The sequence below is a fragment of the Euleptes europaea genome, chromosome 10 (assembly GCF_029931775.1).
Source record: "Euleptes europaea isolate rEulEur1 chromosome 10, rEulEur1.hap1, whole genome shotgun sequence".
Taxonomy (NCBI): Eukaryota; Metazoa; Chordata; class Lepidosauria; order Squamata; family Sphaerodactylidae; genus Euleptes; species Euleptes europaea.
This window is the reverse complement of record NC_079321.1, coordinates 13,989,399-14,006,441: the sequence shown is the minus strand read 5'-3', so window position 1 is coordinate 14,006,441 and position 17,043 is coordinate 13,989,399. Positions and strand designations below refer to the sequence as shown.

Here is a 17,043-nt window from a genome sequence, read left to right as displayed (position 1 = left end):
AAAGTCAGTGATTCCGCAGTGTGGTGCTGGCTTCCTCTTCGAAGAGTGAATCCTGACTCTTTCCCATAACCTGGAATAGGAGGAATTGCCTGTGTTTGTTCAAAGAGCAATTGTTTGGAAAGTTGTCTCTAGCATCGGACCGTGCTTGGCTTGGAACCTTGTGATCTTAGAATTCCAAAAGTGCCCACAAGCGCTCTGGGTTGTGGGTCCCAGGGTGTGTCACTAGATTCACTGTGACAGGATACATCTGTTTACTCTTGGTAAAGGTAGTCCCCTGTGCAAGCACCGGGTCATTCCTGACCCATGGGGTGACGTCACATCCCGACGTTTACTAGGCAGACTATGTTTATGGGGTGATTTGCCAGTGCCTTCCCCAGTCATCTACACAAAAGAGCCCTGTGGCGCAGAGTGGTAAGCTGCAGTACTGCTGTCAAATGCTCTGCTCACGACCTGAGTTCGATCCCAACGGGAGTCAGTTTCAGGTAGCCAGCTCAAAGTTGACTCAGGCTTCCATCCTTCCGAGGTCAGTAAAATGAGTACCCAGCTTGCTGGGGGAAGTCTCGATTACTCTGTTGGCTGTGCCAAAAAATACTTGAAGCCCATTTGATTTTTTCCCCCAACCATAGCTGGTGTTCTACTATTCATTACTGAAATATGTATGCTTCCATCAGGCTAGCAGCTTGCAGCTCATAGCCAGGAAAACGTTTTAAGTTCTGCTGGTTGACCCACTCAAAGCTGATAGCCTCGATCCATCCCAGCACAAGGGTGCAGTTCCAGTATTTATCCTTTAGTTTTTAAAGATAGCCTTGAGGGCTCTTAACAGCAACGTGTCCTTTTATAATAAAAAGATCTTTTATTAAACATTTTGCAATTGTATAGCTAAGCGATGCATCAGTATTCAAACAGTTCTGAGTAATACATTAATGCCTACGCTTGTAAACCTCTGGGTTCCTTAGCACATTTTCACAGGATGAGCCCACGCCGTCGCTAGGACCCATCACAGACGAAGGTCCTTCCCTCAATCACAGTTCCAACCACCTGAATGTTGGCAGCTTTTATTCTATAAAACCACATGTACAAAGTGCAAGATTTGACCAATTCTCTTTGGACAGTCTAGGATTCCTCTCTGCTAAAATTGTGTTCGTGGGTCCTGAGGAACAGACAGCAAGGAAGAGTAGGGCAGGATCAGAAAGTTATAAAGTTTCACAGCACAAGCAAGTTAGCCAGAGTCTCCGTTGCAACCTACAGCCGTGGAGGGTGGGGCTCCATTTGTGAAGGGCCTCCAAGAGCAAAGGTGATTGGTCAAGGCCATCTTCTGCAATCGGCCAGAAGACAGCCTGTCGGTTTGGGTGCAGATGGAAGGAAGAAGGAGTCATGACACTGGAGAGGGCAGCTGGCATATAAAACGATTCTGAGTTTTTCTGTAAAAACCCGTCTCTCCCAAGTCACAGGAAAAGGGTGTCACAAAAGAGGTATAAAAAGCCAGCCTGTAAATGTTTGCCTGTGTATTTTGAAGTCAAGACAAAACACGGGAACGGTACTGAAAAAATAATAATAATAATAATGTGGGCTATTCAGAGATACAATTAGATGCATCTTCTGGGGCAGGCAGTACCACTTTCAGATCTTTTAGAAGCTCTATCTGGGTATCCAGTCTTTTCCGTGTTTCCAGTAGTTCCTGAATTTTCCCCTCTGTTCCTGTATAAATTAAAAGAGTCACTTATTAACAAATGCAATACATTTTGTTTGAGAGTAGGGCTGTTGAAAAAAAATTCGGTAAAATTCGGATTTGGCAAAATTTGGCCCGTTTATATTCGGGAAATGCCAAAGTCCGAAAAATTTGGCCGAATAAAGCCATTAAAAACACAATCGCGCTTTTCCGCGGCTCGGGGGGGGGGGCATTTTTGGGGGTAGAGGTCCCAAACTTTCATAGCTTCAGGGGACCCTTGCAAGAACCCCCAAGTTTTGTGAAGATTGGGTCGGGGGGGCTGAGATATGGGCCCCGAAAGGGGTCCCCCCTTTTTAATGTGCATCTCTGACAATGGGGGTTTGCAATTAGCAGAGCTTGCGCCTACTCCTAAAGCTCCCAGCCCTAACAAACAGCTGAGCTGGGGGAGCAAGGGCGGGGCAGGTGCGAAGAAGTTTGCAAACCATGCAATGCAACACGTTTGCAACCATGCAAAGCAACATATGACGCCTGGGAGTTTGCAAACCATGGAAAGGGACAGAGGCACGCTAGCTATGCATAAGGAGCAGGAGGGGGTGGAATTTCCCCTTTTGCATCAGACTCGGGACCAGGAAAATGCATTCTTTAAGTCACAATTTCAAAACCAGTTTTGAGCAAGCATCAAAATAGACCTAACCATCTTATGAATGAGGGAAAACCTGAGGACACACAACTGAAGCCCTCCCCCTCAAACCAGGAAGAGAGACTGGAGGGGGCACACCCCCCCAGGCAGAAGGGGCGAAAGCCCCCCTTGGCTTCCCCCCCACCCACAGAAACTACTCCCTCCCCACACACACACACACAGGAGAAAAATTATAGAGAAAAACCCCAAAATGGGTCTTACTGTGGATGTCTTCTGTTCCATCTTCTTCGCACCTGCCCCGACCTTGCTCCCCGCAGCTCAGCTGTTTGTCGGGGCTGGGAGCTTTGGGCCTGGGAGGCAAGCTCTGCTAATTGCAAACCCCCATTGTCAGAGATGCACATTAAGGGTGGGGGGACCCCTTCCCGGCCCCATATTTCGCCCCCCCATCCAATATTTACAAAACTTGGGGGTTCTTGCAAGAAGGGTCCTCTGAAGCTATGCTGAAAGTTTGGGGGCTCTACCCCCAAAAATACGCCCCCTGCAGCCACGGAATGGCTCGAATGTGCACACGCCCCCCCCCCAAGGGGGATTTCTCTCTCACACAAACAGATACTCTCTCTTTCTCTCCCCGGGCCGCGCAGCAGCTGGGCTCATGCACTCAATCGCGACTGATTGGCCAGAAGACCCAGCTTGGCCACCGATTGGCCGTAGGAGAATGATGCTTACTAACTGACGGTTATGCTGCTGCGCTGAACCCCGAATTTGCCGAATTTATTCACCGAACACCCCAAACTCGCTGAATTCAGCTCCCCGTTTTCCTGCCTTTTTTGAGTTTGGTTCCATCCGAACTAAAAACCGCCGAATCAGGGGAAATTTGGCTGTTTTTCGGTTCGCGACAAACCGAATCGACAGCCCTATTTGAGAGTAGTAGAAGAAGAGTTGGTTTTTATATGCTGACTTTCTCTACCTTTTAAGAAGAATCAAACCAGTTTATAATCTCCTTCCCTTCCTCTCCCCACAACTGATACCTTGTGGGGTGGGTGAGGCTGAGAGTTCAGAGAACTGTGACTAGCCCAGGGTCACCCAGCAGGCTTCATGTGTAGGAGTGGGGAAACCAACCTAGTTCACCAGATTAGAGTATGCCGCTCATGTGAAAGAGCGGGGAATCAAACCCGGTTCTTCAGATTAGAGTCCACCTCTCTTAACCACTATACCATGCTGGCTCTATCAGTTGTCTGCTTGGTGACCTAAAGACTTCCTATAGTCACATTAATAACCCACAAATGTTGACACTGGAAATTTTCAGGATTCGAAACTTTTATGGAAAACAATGGCACAGGAAAATGCAAGTTACTATTCATGCCAGAAACAACTGGTACGACTGTAGACATAGGTTTGCAGACAGCCTGATCTGACTTAAAGCAAGAGCTCCAGTTTCCAGACATGAATATGTTAACACTTTTCAGGGGTCCTGGGGGAAAGAGGCCAGTGTCTGGAGTTTACGAAGCCAAGCCCCCAACCCGACTCTACCTAGCCAAGATTCCTTCTCCAATATTAAGAACATAAGAAAAGCCATGCTGGATCAGACCAAGGTCCATCAAGTCCAACAGTCTGTTCACACAGTAGCCAACCAGGTGCCTCTAGGAAGCCCACAAACAAGACTGCAGCAGCACATTCCTGCCTGTGTTCCACAGCACCTAATATATTAGGCATGCTCCTCTGATCCTGGAGAGAACAGGTATGCATCATGACTAGTGTCCATTTTGACTAGTAGCCATAAACAGCCCTCTCCTCCATGAACATGTCCACTCCCCTCTTCAAGCCTTCCAAGTTGGCAGCCATCACCACATATTGATCACCTGAGTTGTGCCACCAAGTACTACCAGACTTCTCCCCTGTGCCTTAGTATTAGCATGGCAAGTCAGATTCATGGGCCACCCTAGCAGTGTGCTCACCCCCGCCCCCCCCCCATCAAGCGGTGTTGGACTTTGTTTCGCACATACCAGAATGGGCGTTTGAAAGGATGTTTTCGAACAGGCCACAGTCAAAAATGGATATTACTGTCTCTTCATATTCTGATAAAAAGACCACAAAAAAAAGTTCTCTTAGCACATATCAATTAAAAACACACACACAAATACCGCATTATCCCTTACTTTTCCAGCACAGTTCAACAAAAGAGATTTTCTGGAATGTGTCTCAGAGGAAAGTACTGTTTGCCATTTACTTTACCTAGAACCATATGAATTTGCCTTAGTTGTTTATCTGTGCCATCAAGTCACAGTTGACTTATGGCAAACCCCATAAGGTTTTGAAGGCAGGAGACATTCAGAGGTGGTTTGCATTGCCTGCCTCCCCGTGGGCTGAGAGAGTTCTGAGAGAACTGTGATTGGCCCAAGGCCACTTAGCAGGCTTCATGGGGAGGAGTGGGGAATCGAACCCGCTTCTCCAGATTAGAATCTACCGCTCTTAACCACTACACCACGCTGGCTCCATTTGTTGGGTGTGTTCTATTTTAACCCAGGCTAGGAACAAGATTTAGGCCATGAATTGATAAACATTAAGCTACAGTCTAAAACTTGCTTGTTTAAGAAGAAGAAGAGTTGGTTTTTATAACCCGACTTTCTCTACCACTTAAGGAAGAATCAAACCGGCTTACAATCACCTTCCCTTCCCCTCCCCACAACAGACACCCTATGAGGTAGGTGAGGCTGAGAGAACGTGACTAGCCCAAGGACGCCCAGCTGGCTTCATGTGTAGGAGTGGGAAAACAAATCCAGTTCACCAGATTAGCCTCATCTCATGAGGAATGGGGAATCAAACCCAGTTCTCCAGATCAGAGTCCACCACTCCAAACCACTGCTCTTAACCACTACACCATGCTTGAGGCAATCAGGATTCGCTCCGTGTGGCCCAGGAGGCTGGGCTGTGACAGCGGAGTCGACCCTTCTCCTTTGGCCCCTGTTCGTAGCCGGCTACCTTGAGAGGGAAGGTGGGGAAAGCCAGCCCATGTGCAGTACCTGCTTCTGGAGTGTTGTCGTCCATCAGCTTTTCCTGAGCCAAGTGAAGGGTGTCCAGCATCTCCTCAAAGATTTCGTCGAGAAGCCCGGCCTGCTTGCACTTCCTCAAAAACTCCACCCTGACTAGTGACAGAAAGAAACGCGTCCTGAGTGCGTCGCAGGGCATCCCCTTTCCTTTATTCCATACGGGCCCCCAGCAGCTGCTGTGCCGTTCATGCCTGGGGGGGGGGGGGCGGCACGCTGCACTGGGAGCAAAGCATGGCCGCCACCCACACCACCATCCAAAGGGACACCTTTGTAGGGAGAGGGGACAGGGAGCACCTTTTCTCCCTCTCTCATAATACTCGAACACAGGGTCGTCTGCTGAAGCTGGAGGGTGAGAGATTCAAAACAGATAAAAGGGAGTACTTCTTCACACTATGCATAGTTAAAATGTGGAACTCCCTGTCCCAGGATGTGGTGATGGCTGCCAACTTGGAAGGCTTTAAGAGGGGAGTGGACATGTTCATGGAGGAAAGGGCTATTCATGGCTACTAGTTAAAGTGGATAGTAGTCATGATCCATACCTATTCTCTCCAGGATCAGAGGAGCATGCATAATATATTAGGTGCTTTGGAACACAGGCAGGACAATGCTGCTGCAGTCGTCTTGTTTGTGGGCTTCCTAGAGGCACCTGGTTGGCCACTGTGTGAAGAGACTGCTAGACTTGATGGACCTTGGTCTGATCCAGCATGGCCTTTCTTATGGTCTTATGAGAATGGGGATATTTCCCCCCGTCTGAGACCAATATTTCCAAAGGTCTCCCAGCAAGCCGCATTAAAGAAAGTGAGACGGATGCCCACCCCCAACATTCCCAAATGCAATTTCTGGCTTGGAAGGAGGAAAATATTGTCCTCTTCCATAGAACTGGTTGGGGACTAGGGCCACGGTGAGTGAAGTTTAGGGAAAGGGATCATATTTCTCTTAATGTGTAAAGGCAGAGGTCATCACCCCTCTTCCTAAGAGGTTGCCATTACTCCTTTCCCAAAGCTGCCCAACTGGATGTTATGATCCATCAGCATCACAGGTGTGTGTGTGTGTGTGTGTGCGCGCGCCGTCAAGTCACAACTGACTTATCCCGACCCTGTAGGGTTTTCAAGGCAAGAGACATTCAGAGGTGGTTTGCCATTGCCTGCCTCCTTGCGGGCTGAGAGAGTTCTGAGAGAACTGTGACTGGCCCAAGGTCACCCAGCAGGCTTCCTGTGGAGGAGCGGGGAAACCAACCCGGTTCACCAGATTAGAGTCCGCTGCTCATGTGGAGGAGAGGGAATCGAACTCGGTTCAACAGATTAGAGTCTGTGTAGTATAACCACTACACCACACTGGCTCTCTCAGCATCAGAGATAGCAGAAGTCATATATACCTTTCTGCCGCTCCTGTTTTTTCCTTAAGGCTTGTAGGCTATCCTCTGGAATCTTCTCCTTTTCTCTCTGTCAACAAAAAAATTATGAAGTCTGCCTGTAAGCATGATCTGTATATTTTTATCATACGATGTATTTTTTAATATTTTATGCTGGCCTTTGGCTGTGATAAAGATGTATGCATGTATGAAGTCTGCCTGTTTATTAGCATCTCACCAGCCAGGGGACTTGTGCCAACGTTTTCCTTTTCCCATGGTAAGCCCTTCACCTTTCCTACACCTCTGGGCTGCTGTCTGGAACCAAATATTTCTCCAAGTAATTTTGGCTCCGGGTCTTATTTAAGTTTTATGGTTTTTATTGTCCAAGACCTCAGTCTAAGAACAAGGTGGAAAGAAAGAAAAAAAATTTGGCTTCTGCATTTTGTGTTCCCAATCTGTAAAAAAACATAAAATACAAGAACAAAAAGGATGTCAGCTTTAACAAAAACACTTGCTGAAGGCTGTTTGCACGGCCACCTGTAAACTGTCTGATAGGACTTTGCAGAGCTCCAGCCAAGGAGCCTGCCACTCCTGACCCCCACTCTAGATGGATTTTAAACCCACACACACACGCCTCGTGGCCTAGCAGCCGCATCAAACCCTGTTCTCCAGATCAGAGTCCACTGCTCCAAACCACCGCTCTTAACCACTACACCACACTGTCTCTCCACCATGAGCACAATGACCTCAGGATTATCTGTAAAGAAACCAGAAAGAGACTCCCCACCATTTATTCATTTCATGGATTTTTTTATCCTGCTCTCGTTTTAAAACTCAGTGTGTGGATGTGTAAAATATTAAAGTCTTGAAAGAAATCTTTAACTGAAAGCGGAAGAGGAAGGGAGTCCCCTCGACCAGAGGGTAGAACACAAACGTACCTTTGTTGGGGGGAGGCAGCCCAGCTCTCCAGGCAAATAAAGACTAAGGCTAGTCAAAAACGGGTGTTAAAGCAGCCTGGCAGCGTCTCGGTGGTGGTGGTGGTGGCTCTACTTTATAAGACGTTAGGAAACAAGAGCATATATAGAGCCATGCACGCTTGACCAAGTGAGGAAGCTGGTGCAAAAGGTAGCGCTTGTAGTGTCTGAGAGGATCAGCATAAAGAATTCAGTTTCAGAGAGCAGCAGCATTGCGTCTGCAGAAGAACGGCTAGATTTGAGTCCAGGCAGCACCTCAGAGGCCAACAAGATTTTGGGGGGTGTAAGCTTTCACAAGTCATAGCTCCCTTCATCAGTCATGAAGAGTATTTGACAAAGGGAGCTGTGACTCTCGAAAGCTTGCAGCCCCAAAATCTTGTTCGGCTCTAAGGCGCTACTGGACTCAAATCCAGCTATCTAGAATTCAGTAAGTGTTTGGCTATACATTACCATTTTTTTCATAGCAGACGAAGAGTTCATTATAACGGGTGACCTTTCCCTCTTACTGTCTTCATCTAGAAATGTCAACAAGAATATGTGTCGTATAAAAGGCCAATGTTTTACATTTACTTCAGCTTAAGATATACCATAGAAACACAGACTACAGCTGCTCCACTTTAGCTTTCTGACTTTTCAGGAAGGCTTAACCACCACCAGTGACAACGGTACTATCAAAAACCAAAAAAGAAAGGCACTAGACTTGGCCTCCTAAGGCTTGCCCCAGTTGGTCTGCAGCGCACAGCCCCTTTAAACTTTCAAGGACTGTAATTTACTATAGGTAGACCTGGACTCCGGAGGACAGGTCTTCCACCAGTAGAAAACAATGGCCCTTTAAAGGACCTGAGCGCTGCAGACCAGCTGGGATGCACATGGGGTTGCCACCTTCAGGTTGGGAAATACCTGGAGATTTGGGGGGTGAGGCCTGAGGATGGGGTTTGGGAAGGGGCTTCAATGGAATATAATGCCACAGAATCCACCTTCCAAAGCAGCCATTTTCTCCAGGTGAACTGATCTCTGTAACCTGGAGATCAATTGTAATCCCAGGAGATCTGCACCCACCACCTGGGGGTTAGCAAAGCTAGGCCCATGCCCTCCTCCTTAGCTGCTTCTGCTACCTCCCTGACACAACTACAAATCCCAGTATTATTGGGAGTGGAAATATTGGGAATCATTGAGGAGGGGGAACTTTTGCAAAATCAGATTTTGCCAATCAGACCCCAGAAATGTTGGGAATTTTATCAGATTGGTAGTATCCGATTGGACTTCCATAGTTCAGGCATCCCACAAAACCAAAATTTAATTCAACTTACTGCAGTTAGTGTGATTACATGAATGCAAGCCACCCCACCCATTACAATTAATTTGAATCTGAATCCCAACAACAAGTCACCACTGGAAACTCTTCTGCATTAAGAACCCCAGGCTCGTCCAAATCAGGGGTCTGCAAACTGCAGCTCCGTTGAGTGTGGCTCTCCGAACTTGGTTCGGAGCCCCTGCTCTCGCGCCTGCTCGCACCGGCAGCCGGGCTGCGGAGCCGGCGCACCTGAGAGAGAGAGAGAGAGAGAGAGGGGGGGGGGGGAGGGAGGGAGGGAGGGAGGGAGGGAGAGCAGGCGAGCGGGCGCGCTGTCTCTCCCCCCGCCCCGCTGTGGAGAATGGCCAGGTCCTCCTTTCCCTTGCCCTCAATGGTTGGGAGGCTAAAGCCTCCCCTCCCCTCTAGCCGCGCGATTGCTGAGCGGGCGGCTCGGCTGTTCCTGCCCCCCCCGCCCGCCTATCAGCTGTTGGGCGTGGCAGGCTCCCTTTGGTAGACCTGGCCTCCGGCTGAGTCCCATTGGGAGGCCATGTCTACCCACTGGCTTTCTTGGTGGTAGACCTGGACTCCGAGGAGGGGGAAAAGTCCCCCTTCAGAGGCCAGGTCTACCAATTGGCTTCTATGGGCCTCCGGAGGCCAGGTCTACTGCCAAGAAAACTAATGGGTAGACCTGGCCTCCCAATGGGACTCAGCCGGAGGCCAGGTCTACCAATAGGCTTTTATGGCAGTAGACCAGGCCTCCAGACGAGGACTCCAGACAGGGAGGGGGAAATGGCAGGGACTTACAATTTAATTTTTATCAATAAATAAGATAACTATTAAGTATGATATCAAGTTTTATTCCGTGTACCTATAGTTTAATTAAGACTTAAAACTTTAATTAAAGTTTATTAAGTTAATAAACAGTGTACCTACCTATATAGTTTAAGTTTAAGAAATTTGGCTCTCAAAAGAAATCTCAATCGTTGTACTGTTGATATTTGTCTCTTTTGACTAATGAGTTTGCCGACCCCTGGTCCAAATCAACAGTTTCCCCCAATATCTGGTCTCCAGTAAACCTGGACCTGGTAAGTTTATCGGGTTTTCTTAAGTTGTTTACCGGGGTAGGGGGAAATATAGAAGAAGAGGAAGAGTTGGTTTTTATATGCCAACTTTCTCTACCACTTAAGAGAGAATCAAACCGGCTTACAATCAATTGCCTTCCCTTTCCCTCCCCACTATAGACACCCTGTGAGGTAGGTGGGGCTGAGAGAGTTCTAAGAGAGCTGTCACTTGCCCAAGGTCACCCAATTGGCTTCGTGCATAGGACTGGGGAAATAAATCCAGTTCACCAGATTAGCCTCTGCCGCTCACGTGAAGGAATGGGGAATCAAACCCGGTTCTCCAGATTAGACTCCACCGCTCCAAACTACCGCTCTTAACCACTACACCACGCTGCAGTGTTATTTACACAGTTGTTGTGACAGGTGGTTTTAATGATGGGTACATGCAAGTCTCCAGGGCAAAAAAAACAACCCCAACCTGTTTTAGAATGTCCAAAAGAGTTTGAAGCATGAGAAGACAGCCTGAATCAGGAAACAAGCAAAGTGTCACATTGACACAGAGAGTGAGGACAAGATGTTTTCCCCCCCTTAAGAGCAGCTGAGATCAATGCATCTCTTGCACAGAAGCAGACTCCCAGGGATATCTTATGGACAGCAACTGAGGCCTACTTCCCCCAAGCTGTGCTTCATATCAGTGGCTGCTCCCATGCTAACAGTCAACAACAAGACAATGAAAAGAAACTCACCATAATGATTGGTCTTCCTAACCGGGTCATGATTTGGACAGAACACTCTAAAAACGTTGGAGAAATTTTGAGAGAAAATACATGAGATTAATACGACAGTACTCGCTGATGAGTGAAACAAAGTATTTCAGTAGAAAGAGTTGTTTGGCTTGGGAGGAACCAAGTACAGTACCCCTTGTCCTTTGCTTTTAGAGCATTCTGAAAAAACAATTCAAGCACGGAAATACAAGATGTTTCACAACTCTCTAGCAAGACTTTTTCTAAGAGAGAAAAGCATTTTTTAAAATTCATTTAGATTTTAAGAAGAAGAGTTGGTTTTTATACGTCGACTTTCTCTACCACTTAAGGAAGAATCAAACCAGCTTACAATCACCTTCCCTTTCCCTCCCCACAACAGACACCCTGTGAGGTAGGTGAGACTGAGAGAGCTCTGTGGCTAGCCCAGGGTCACCCAGCTGGCTTCGTGTGTACGAGTGGGGAAACAAATCCAGTTCACCAGAGTAGCCTCTGCTGCTCATGTGGAAGAGTGGGGAATCAAACCTGGTTCTCCAGATCAGAGTCCTCCGCTCTTAACTACTGCACCATGCTGGCTCCCAATACATAAATATTCCCATCTCAAGTGTCCCCCTCTAAACAGAATCAGTGTGGCACAGATCAACAGCTGCCAACGCTGAACTTTCCCTTTTTCTTCATAGTATTCAGAGCTCCAAAGAGTTGCACTAACTGGAAGAGGTTTTTTCTATACATTCTCATGTCCCTTATTTCCTGATTTGGTGTCCATATTTGCAAAACTAAGTGAACGTTGCAGGAGACAGAGAAATCTGAAGCAGGCAAGAAGAGTCAGAGGTTTTTTGTGTTTATAGTGGAAAGGGTTTGTAATTACATAAAAGTGTAGATTGTCTTACACAATTACAAGAAAGCGCTTGGAGGGAATCATGAACAGTTTGAAAATGTCTGACTCTAAATTTTAAAAGAGAAAGTATTTCAAAAGAAGGTTCCCCTTCCCAGAGGGGGATCAAAAATAGGTTTTCTCCCAGTTTTTCCCAGCCTTCTCCTTTCTAACAAGGCTAACACTTTCTCAGGCTGAGACCCGCGGCATGAGTTTCGCTGCAGGGCATTTTCCTGCAATTTTTAACAGGAGCTTAAATCAGTAATTGTATTCCTTGCTTTTCTAAAAATCCCTGTAATTTGTTTCTTTGTGGGACATCTCCACAGAAATAACCCAAACTCCTAGTTTCTTCAACCTTGTAGCTCACTGGTTCCCAACCAGGGGTCCATGGACCCCCAGGGGTCCGCGAGAACTAAATTAAGGTCTGCGAAACAAAGTTATAAACCCATAATAAATTAATATTTTCAATTAAAAGTTTATTATAAAATATATTCAAATATTATTCTAAGTTTAATGTTTAACTAACAGTTGTGATTAAAGTTTATTTTCAAATTCTCAGAATTTTTATTTTGAACCTTGGGGTCCCTGCACCGAACAAAAAAGTCCTAGAGGTCCCTGGTCAAAAAAAGGTTGGGAACCACTGTTGTAGCTGGAATCGACAGCCAATCAAGAGTTTAACTTGCGAGACCACCAATGTGGTTTTTTGGGGGGTTTGCACTGTCAAGTTGCAGCTGAGTTATGGTGACCCTGTAAGGTTCTCAAGGCAAGAGACAAATATCAGCGGTTTGCCACTGCCTGCCTCTGCATAGCAACCATGGTATTCCTTTGTAGTCTCCTATCTAAATATACTAACCAGGGCCGACCACACTTAGCATCCAAAGTTTGATAAGATCTGGCTACCCTGAGCTATCCAGCTCAAGGCCCTGGGGGTGTTTTTGTTTTATTTTGTTTTTTGCTGTCAAGTCTGAGATAACTTATGGCGGCCCCATAGGGTTCTCAAGGCAAGAGACGTTCGGAGGTGGTTTGCCACTGCCTGCCTCTGCATCACAACTCTGGTATTCCTTGGAGGTCTCCCATCCAAATACTAGCCACGGCTGACCCTGCTTAGCTTCTGAGATCTGACAAGACTGGGCTAGCCTGGGATATCCAGGTCAGGGCTCCGTCGCCTTTAATTCTGGAGATATCAAAGACTTAAGCTGCTGGTGACGGGCTCAATTTGACACTTCAGGATAGTAGTGGTTAAGAGTGGTGGTTTGGAGCGGTGGAGTCTGATCTGGAGAACCGGATTCGATTCCCCACTCCTCCACATGAGCGGAGGAGGCTAATCTGGTGAACTGGATTTGTTTCCCCACTCCTACACATGAAGCCAGCTGGGTGACCTTGGGCAAGTTACAGCTCTCTTGTAGCTCTCTCAGCCCAACCTACCTCACAGGGTGTCTGTCGTGGCGAGGGGAAGGTGATTGTAAGCCGGTTTGATTCTCTCTTAAGTGGTAGAAAAAAGTCAGCATATAAAAACCAACTCTTCTTCTTCTTCTTCTCCCGTATGGCCCAGCCACTGAGCACAGTCCTTTTGCCAGAAAGCATTTTTCTTAGGCTCCAACCAAACACAATGGTTCCGAACCACAAATAAATGGAAGAGGCCACCCAAGATAACATATCCAAGTTGGTACAGGATTCAGAAAAGGTTGTTAACTACCGATAAATGCCTCGCTCTTCATCTGTTTCTATTGCAGCATCGTCACACAGCGCGCAGAAATAATGGTAACTCCTGCGACAGGTTCTCGACTCGCATCCAACAGTGGCTCCTTTCTTGCGACAGTAATTACATATCTGAAAATAACAGGGACCAGGAGGCTTTAAGCAAATGTACAGTATTTAGAAGAGTTGGTTTTTATGTGCTGACTTTCTCTACCACTTAAGGGAGACTCAAACCGGCGTACCATCACCTTCCCTTCCCCTCCCCACAACAGACACCCTGTGAGGGAGGTGGGGCTGAGAGAGCTGTGAATAGCCTAAGGTTTCACAGCTGGCTTCATGTGGAGGAGTGGGGAAACCAACCCGGTTCACCAGATTAGCGTCCGCCGCTCATGTGGAGGAGTGGGGAAATCAAATCAGGTAGTGGTTAACAGCAGTGGTTTGGAGTGGTTGATCTGGAGAACCGTGTTTGATTCCCCACTCCTCCACATGAGCAGCGAAGGCAAATCTGGTGAACTGAGTATGTTTTATCTCTCCTACACATGAAGCCTGCTGGGTGACCTTGGGCTAGTCACAGCTCTCTTAGAGCTCTCTCAGTCCCACCTACCTCACAGGGTGTCTGTTGTGGGGAGGGGAAGGGAAGGTGATGGTAAGCCAGTTTGAGTCTCCCTTAAGTGGTAGAGAAAGTTGGCACATAAAAACAAACTCTTCTTCTTCTCCTCCAGATCAGAGTCCACTGCTCCAAACCACCGCTCTTAACCACTACACCACGCTGGCTCTCTAGATGAAGAGTAGTAACCATAATTAAGAAATAAACATTTCCGTGAGTAGCACTGAAGCTGTCTCCCCAGGGTTTTGAGGAAATTGTCCTCGGTACAGCCCCCGCCCCCCCGGGTCTGCTCAGCATCCATCGCTTCCCTTCCCTGTAAATTCTTATTACCCCCAAAAGACCGCCATCTTGTCTGCTAGGATCTGGGAAACGCACAATACCCAGCCACTCTTACTGAGACAGGACTAATCTCACTTGTGGTAAATGAGCCGCACTGCAGCAAGTCGGGTGCAGGCTTCACCTACAACAGGTCTCGAGGAACTTCAGCGGTTAACTATTAAAACATCATCAACAGACAACTCACCAGCCTCCTTCCTCTCTTTAGTTCATTCACCACAGAGGCCACATCAAACCTTATATCAAGGTTTTCGGGATTATGTTCTTCGGATTCCACAAATCCAGAGGAATATAACTAAAAAAAGAAAAAAAAGAAATAGGACTTAGATAATAATAATTTTGCAAGATTTAGAAGAAGAGTTGGTTTTTATATGCCGACTTTCTCTACCACTTAAGGAAGAATCAAACCCGTTTACAATCATCTTCCCTTCCCCACAACAGACACCCTGTGAGATAGGTGGGGCTGAGAGAGCTATTACTAACCCAAGGTCACCCAGCTGGCTTCATGTGTAGGAGTGGGGAAACAAATCCAGTTCACCAGATTAGCCTCCGCCGCTCGTGTGGAGGAGAGGGGAATCAAACCCGGTTCTCCAGATCAGATCAGAGTCCACCGTTCCAAACCACCGCTCTTAACCACTACACCACGCTGGCAGTGGTGCATTATTGAAATGAAGCAGTGAGAAACAGCAGCCAAATGTTTGTTTGATCCGCACTGAAACTGTTATTTTTTAGTTTGTTAACAGTATGTTAGATATTTCCATTTTTTCCCTTTCCCACTTTCCTTTTAAAAAAAATTTAAAAAGAGAAACAGCAGCCAGAAGTTGCAAGAGATTAAAATTCACTGCCTTTGATTTAGAAGTTTCTTTTGTGAGTTTACTCATCTGCAAAGAATCACTCTAAACTATAATACTCTTGGATTGTAGCAGCCACGGAGCACGAGGCTCGCTCACTCTTCCAGCTGCCCAAGAAAACTCATGATTTGTTCAAGAACTCGTTGACTGACTGCACTGCAAGGGCAGCTCCTGGCTGCTCACGGGGAAGGGCCATGGCTAAATGGCAGAAGCTGCCAGGCCCCATCCGCGCGCATCCAGTAAAAAGGATCAGGTCGTGGGTGATGCGAAAGACCCTGGAGAGCAGCTACCATTCTGAGCAGGCAATACCAGCACTGAAGGACCGGCGGTTTGATTAAACATCAGCCACATTGTGTATGTTCAGCCTCATCCCATCCCAAGCCACAACCTGAGGAAGGGAGGTAACCTGCTCTCAGCCTTTCATCTCCCCCCCACCTCTAGACTCTGTGGTTTCAAGTCAGCAGTGCAAAGATACAGGGAGCAGCCTAGAGATGTGATGGCCTGAGGGAAAAAACCAAATCAGAAAAAATTGAAGAAAAAAACATTTTTTTCTGATGGAAAAACTGGAAATTTGGAGAGTACTGGAAAAAACCATGAAATATTTTCCCTTTCAGAATGAGTGAAGTACTTTTAAAGACAAGGTGGGCATGTGCTGTAGCCATAAAGAGCTCTTAAAACGCAAGATGCACTTCTGCCCCTAAAGGAGCATTGAATCATCATGAGGGGAGAATGCAGGGCTTCGCTTCTCAACAGTTGAATGCCTTCTGTTGACCTTCTGACCTGACGTGGCTGACCTTTTCACCTCGACCTCATACCACTGTCAGCGCTCAATGTAAAAAAGTACTTATTAAAAGCAAAACATTTCCCAGCATACTTTTAGCACAGCCACAGACTGAGCAAGGGATCCAAAAGAACTGAGAGAAACGTAATTCCTCTGTCCCTCTCTCTGTACATGCCCTATCATATGTTGGAATATAGGACAGGCTCTGAAGCTTAGGATATTATAAGTCTCTACCGAGTTTCCATTACCTGGCAGTCTTTTTCAGCGCCTGGGGCCAGCACATGGTCAAAATGGCCGCCTCCTCCAGGCCTCAGATGAGCGCTGCCTTCCCCGAGTGTCCCAGCCAAAAGAGCGCTCTCTCTCTCTCCTGGCTCTCAGCAGTTTTAATCCTTCCCTTTCTCCACCCACGGCCAAGGTCAACCTGGGTCAAAGAGGTTTTTCCTGGAGCCTCCAGAAACTTTCTTCTTTGAGCCCCTTCTAGCATTTTAAAACCTCCAAGTCTCTGATCCCTGCTTGGAGGGGGGGGGCTTGACCCCCTTCTTTCTTCTCCAGGAAGAAACTTTCTTCCTGGAGCCCCTTCTAGCATTTTAAAACCTCCAAGTCTCTGATCCCTGCTTGGAGAGGGGGGGTTGACCCCCTTCTTTGTCTCCTGACACCTCCATCTGCATTTCTAAGAAGGCGGCTCAGTTGAGGGGCCGGGAACTGTTTGCCATGCCTCCCGCCTTCCTCCTTCCCCAGGAAATAAAAATGGTTAAAAAGTTCCCTGTAAACCTCAGGGGGGGGGGGGGGAGAAGCCTGTTTCTTCCCACCTTGAAAGAGACGTTTGGGCACTTTCAATTTTCCAGCCACTTAATGTACACAGGCAGGAGGCCACTGCAAAAACTCACCAAGCAGTCTTGATGAACTGCAAGATTCTGTCCTTCAGCGACATACATAATGGAACACTCTTCATCCTCTGGACAAAAGGCACACTGCCTTCTTAACATCTTTGCCATTATCTTTATGGTGCCACTGGACTCCTGTTTATGTCACTTTAGGGGGAAAAAAGATTTTAAAGATTAACATATTAGATATTTCCCCCCCTTTGGCTCAAGGAAGTTCA

At 47.1% G+C, this 17,043-nt stretch overlaps 1 protein-coding gene across 1 annotated transcript in view; it reads right to left on the bottom strand.

Annotated features, from left to right (window-relative positions):
- Positions 1-1,570: 1,570 nt before the first annotated feature.
- The window catches only part of SETDB2 (SET domain bifurcated histone lysine methyltransferase 2), a 52,933-nt gene continuing 37,460 nt past the window's right edge, over positions 1,571-17,043 (bottom strand). The window contains exons 9-17 of the mRNA XM_056856860.1: positions 16,829-16,960; positions 14,497-14,604; positions 13,365-13,498; positions 10,780-10,826; positions 8,132-8,196; positions 6,732-6,798; positions 5,330-5,452; positions 4,313-4,384; positions 1,571-1,698 (exon numbers count right to left, since the gene is read on the bottom strand). Of these exons, the coding sequence (XP_056712838.1) occupies positions 1,571-1,698; positions 4,313-4,384; positions 5,330-5,452; positions 6,732-6,798; positions 8,132-8,196; positions 10,780-10,826; positions 13,365-13,498; positions 14,497-14,604; positions 16,829-16,960 (876 nt within the window). The remainder of the gene's footprint in view (positions 1,699-4,312; positions 4,385-5,329; positions 5,453-6,731; positions 6,799-8,131; positions 8,197-10,779; positions 10,827-13,364; positions 13,499-14,496; positions 14,605-16,828; positions 16,961-17,043) is intronic.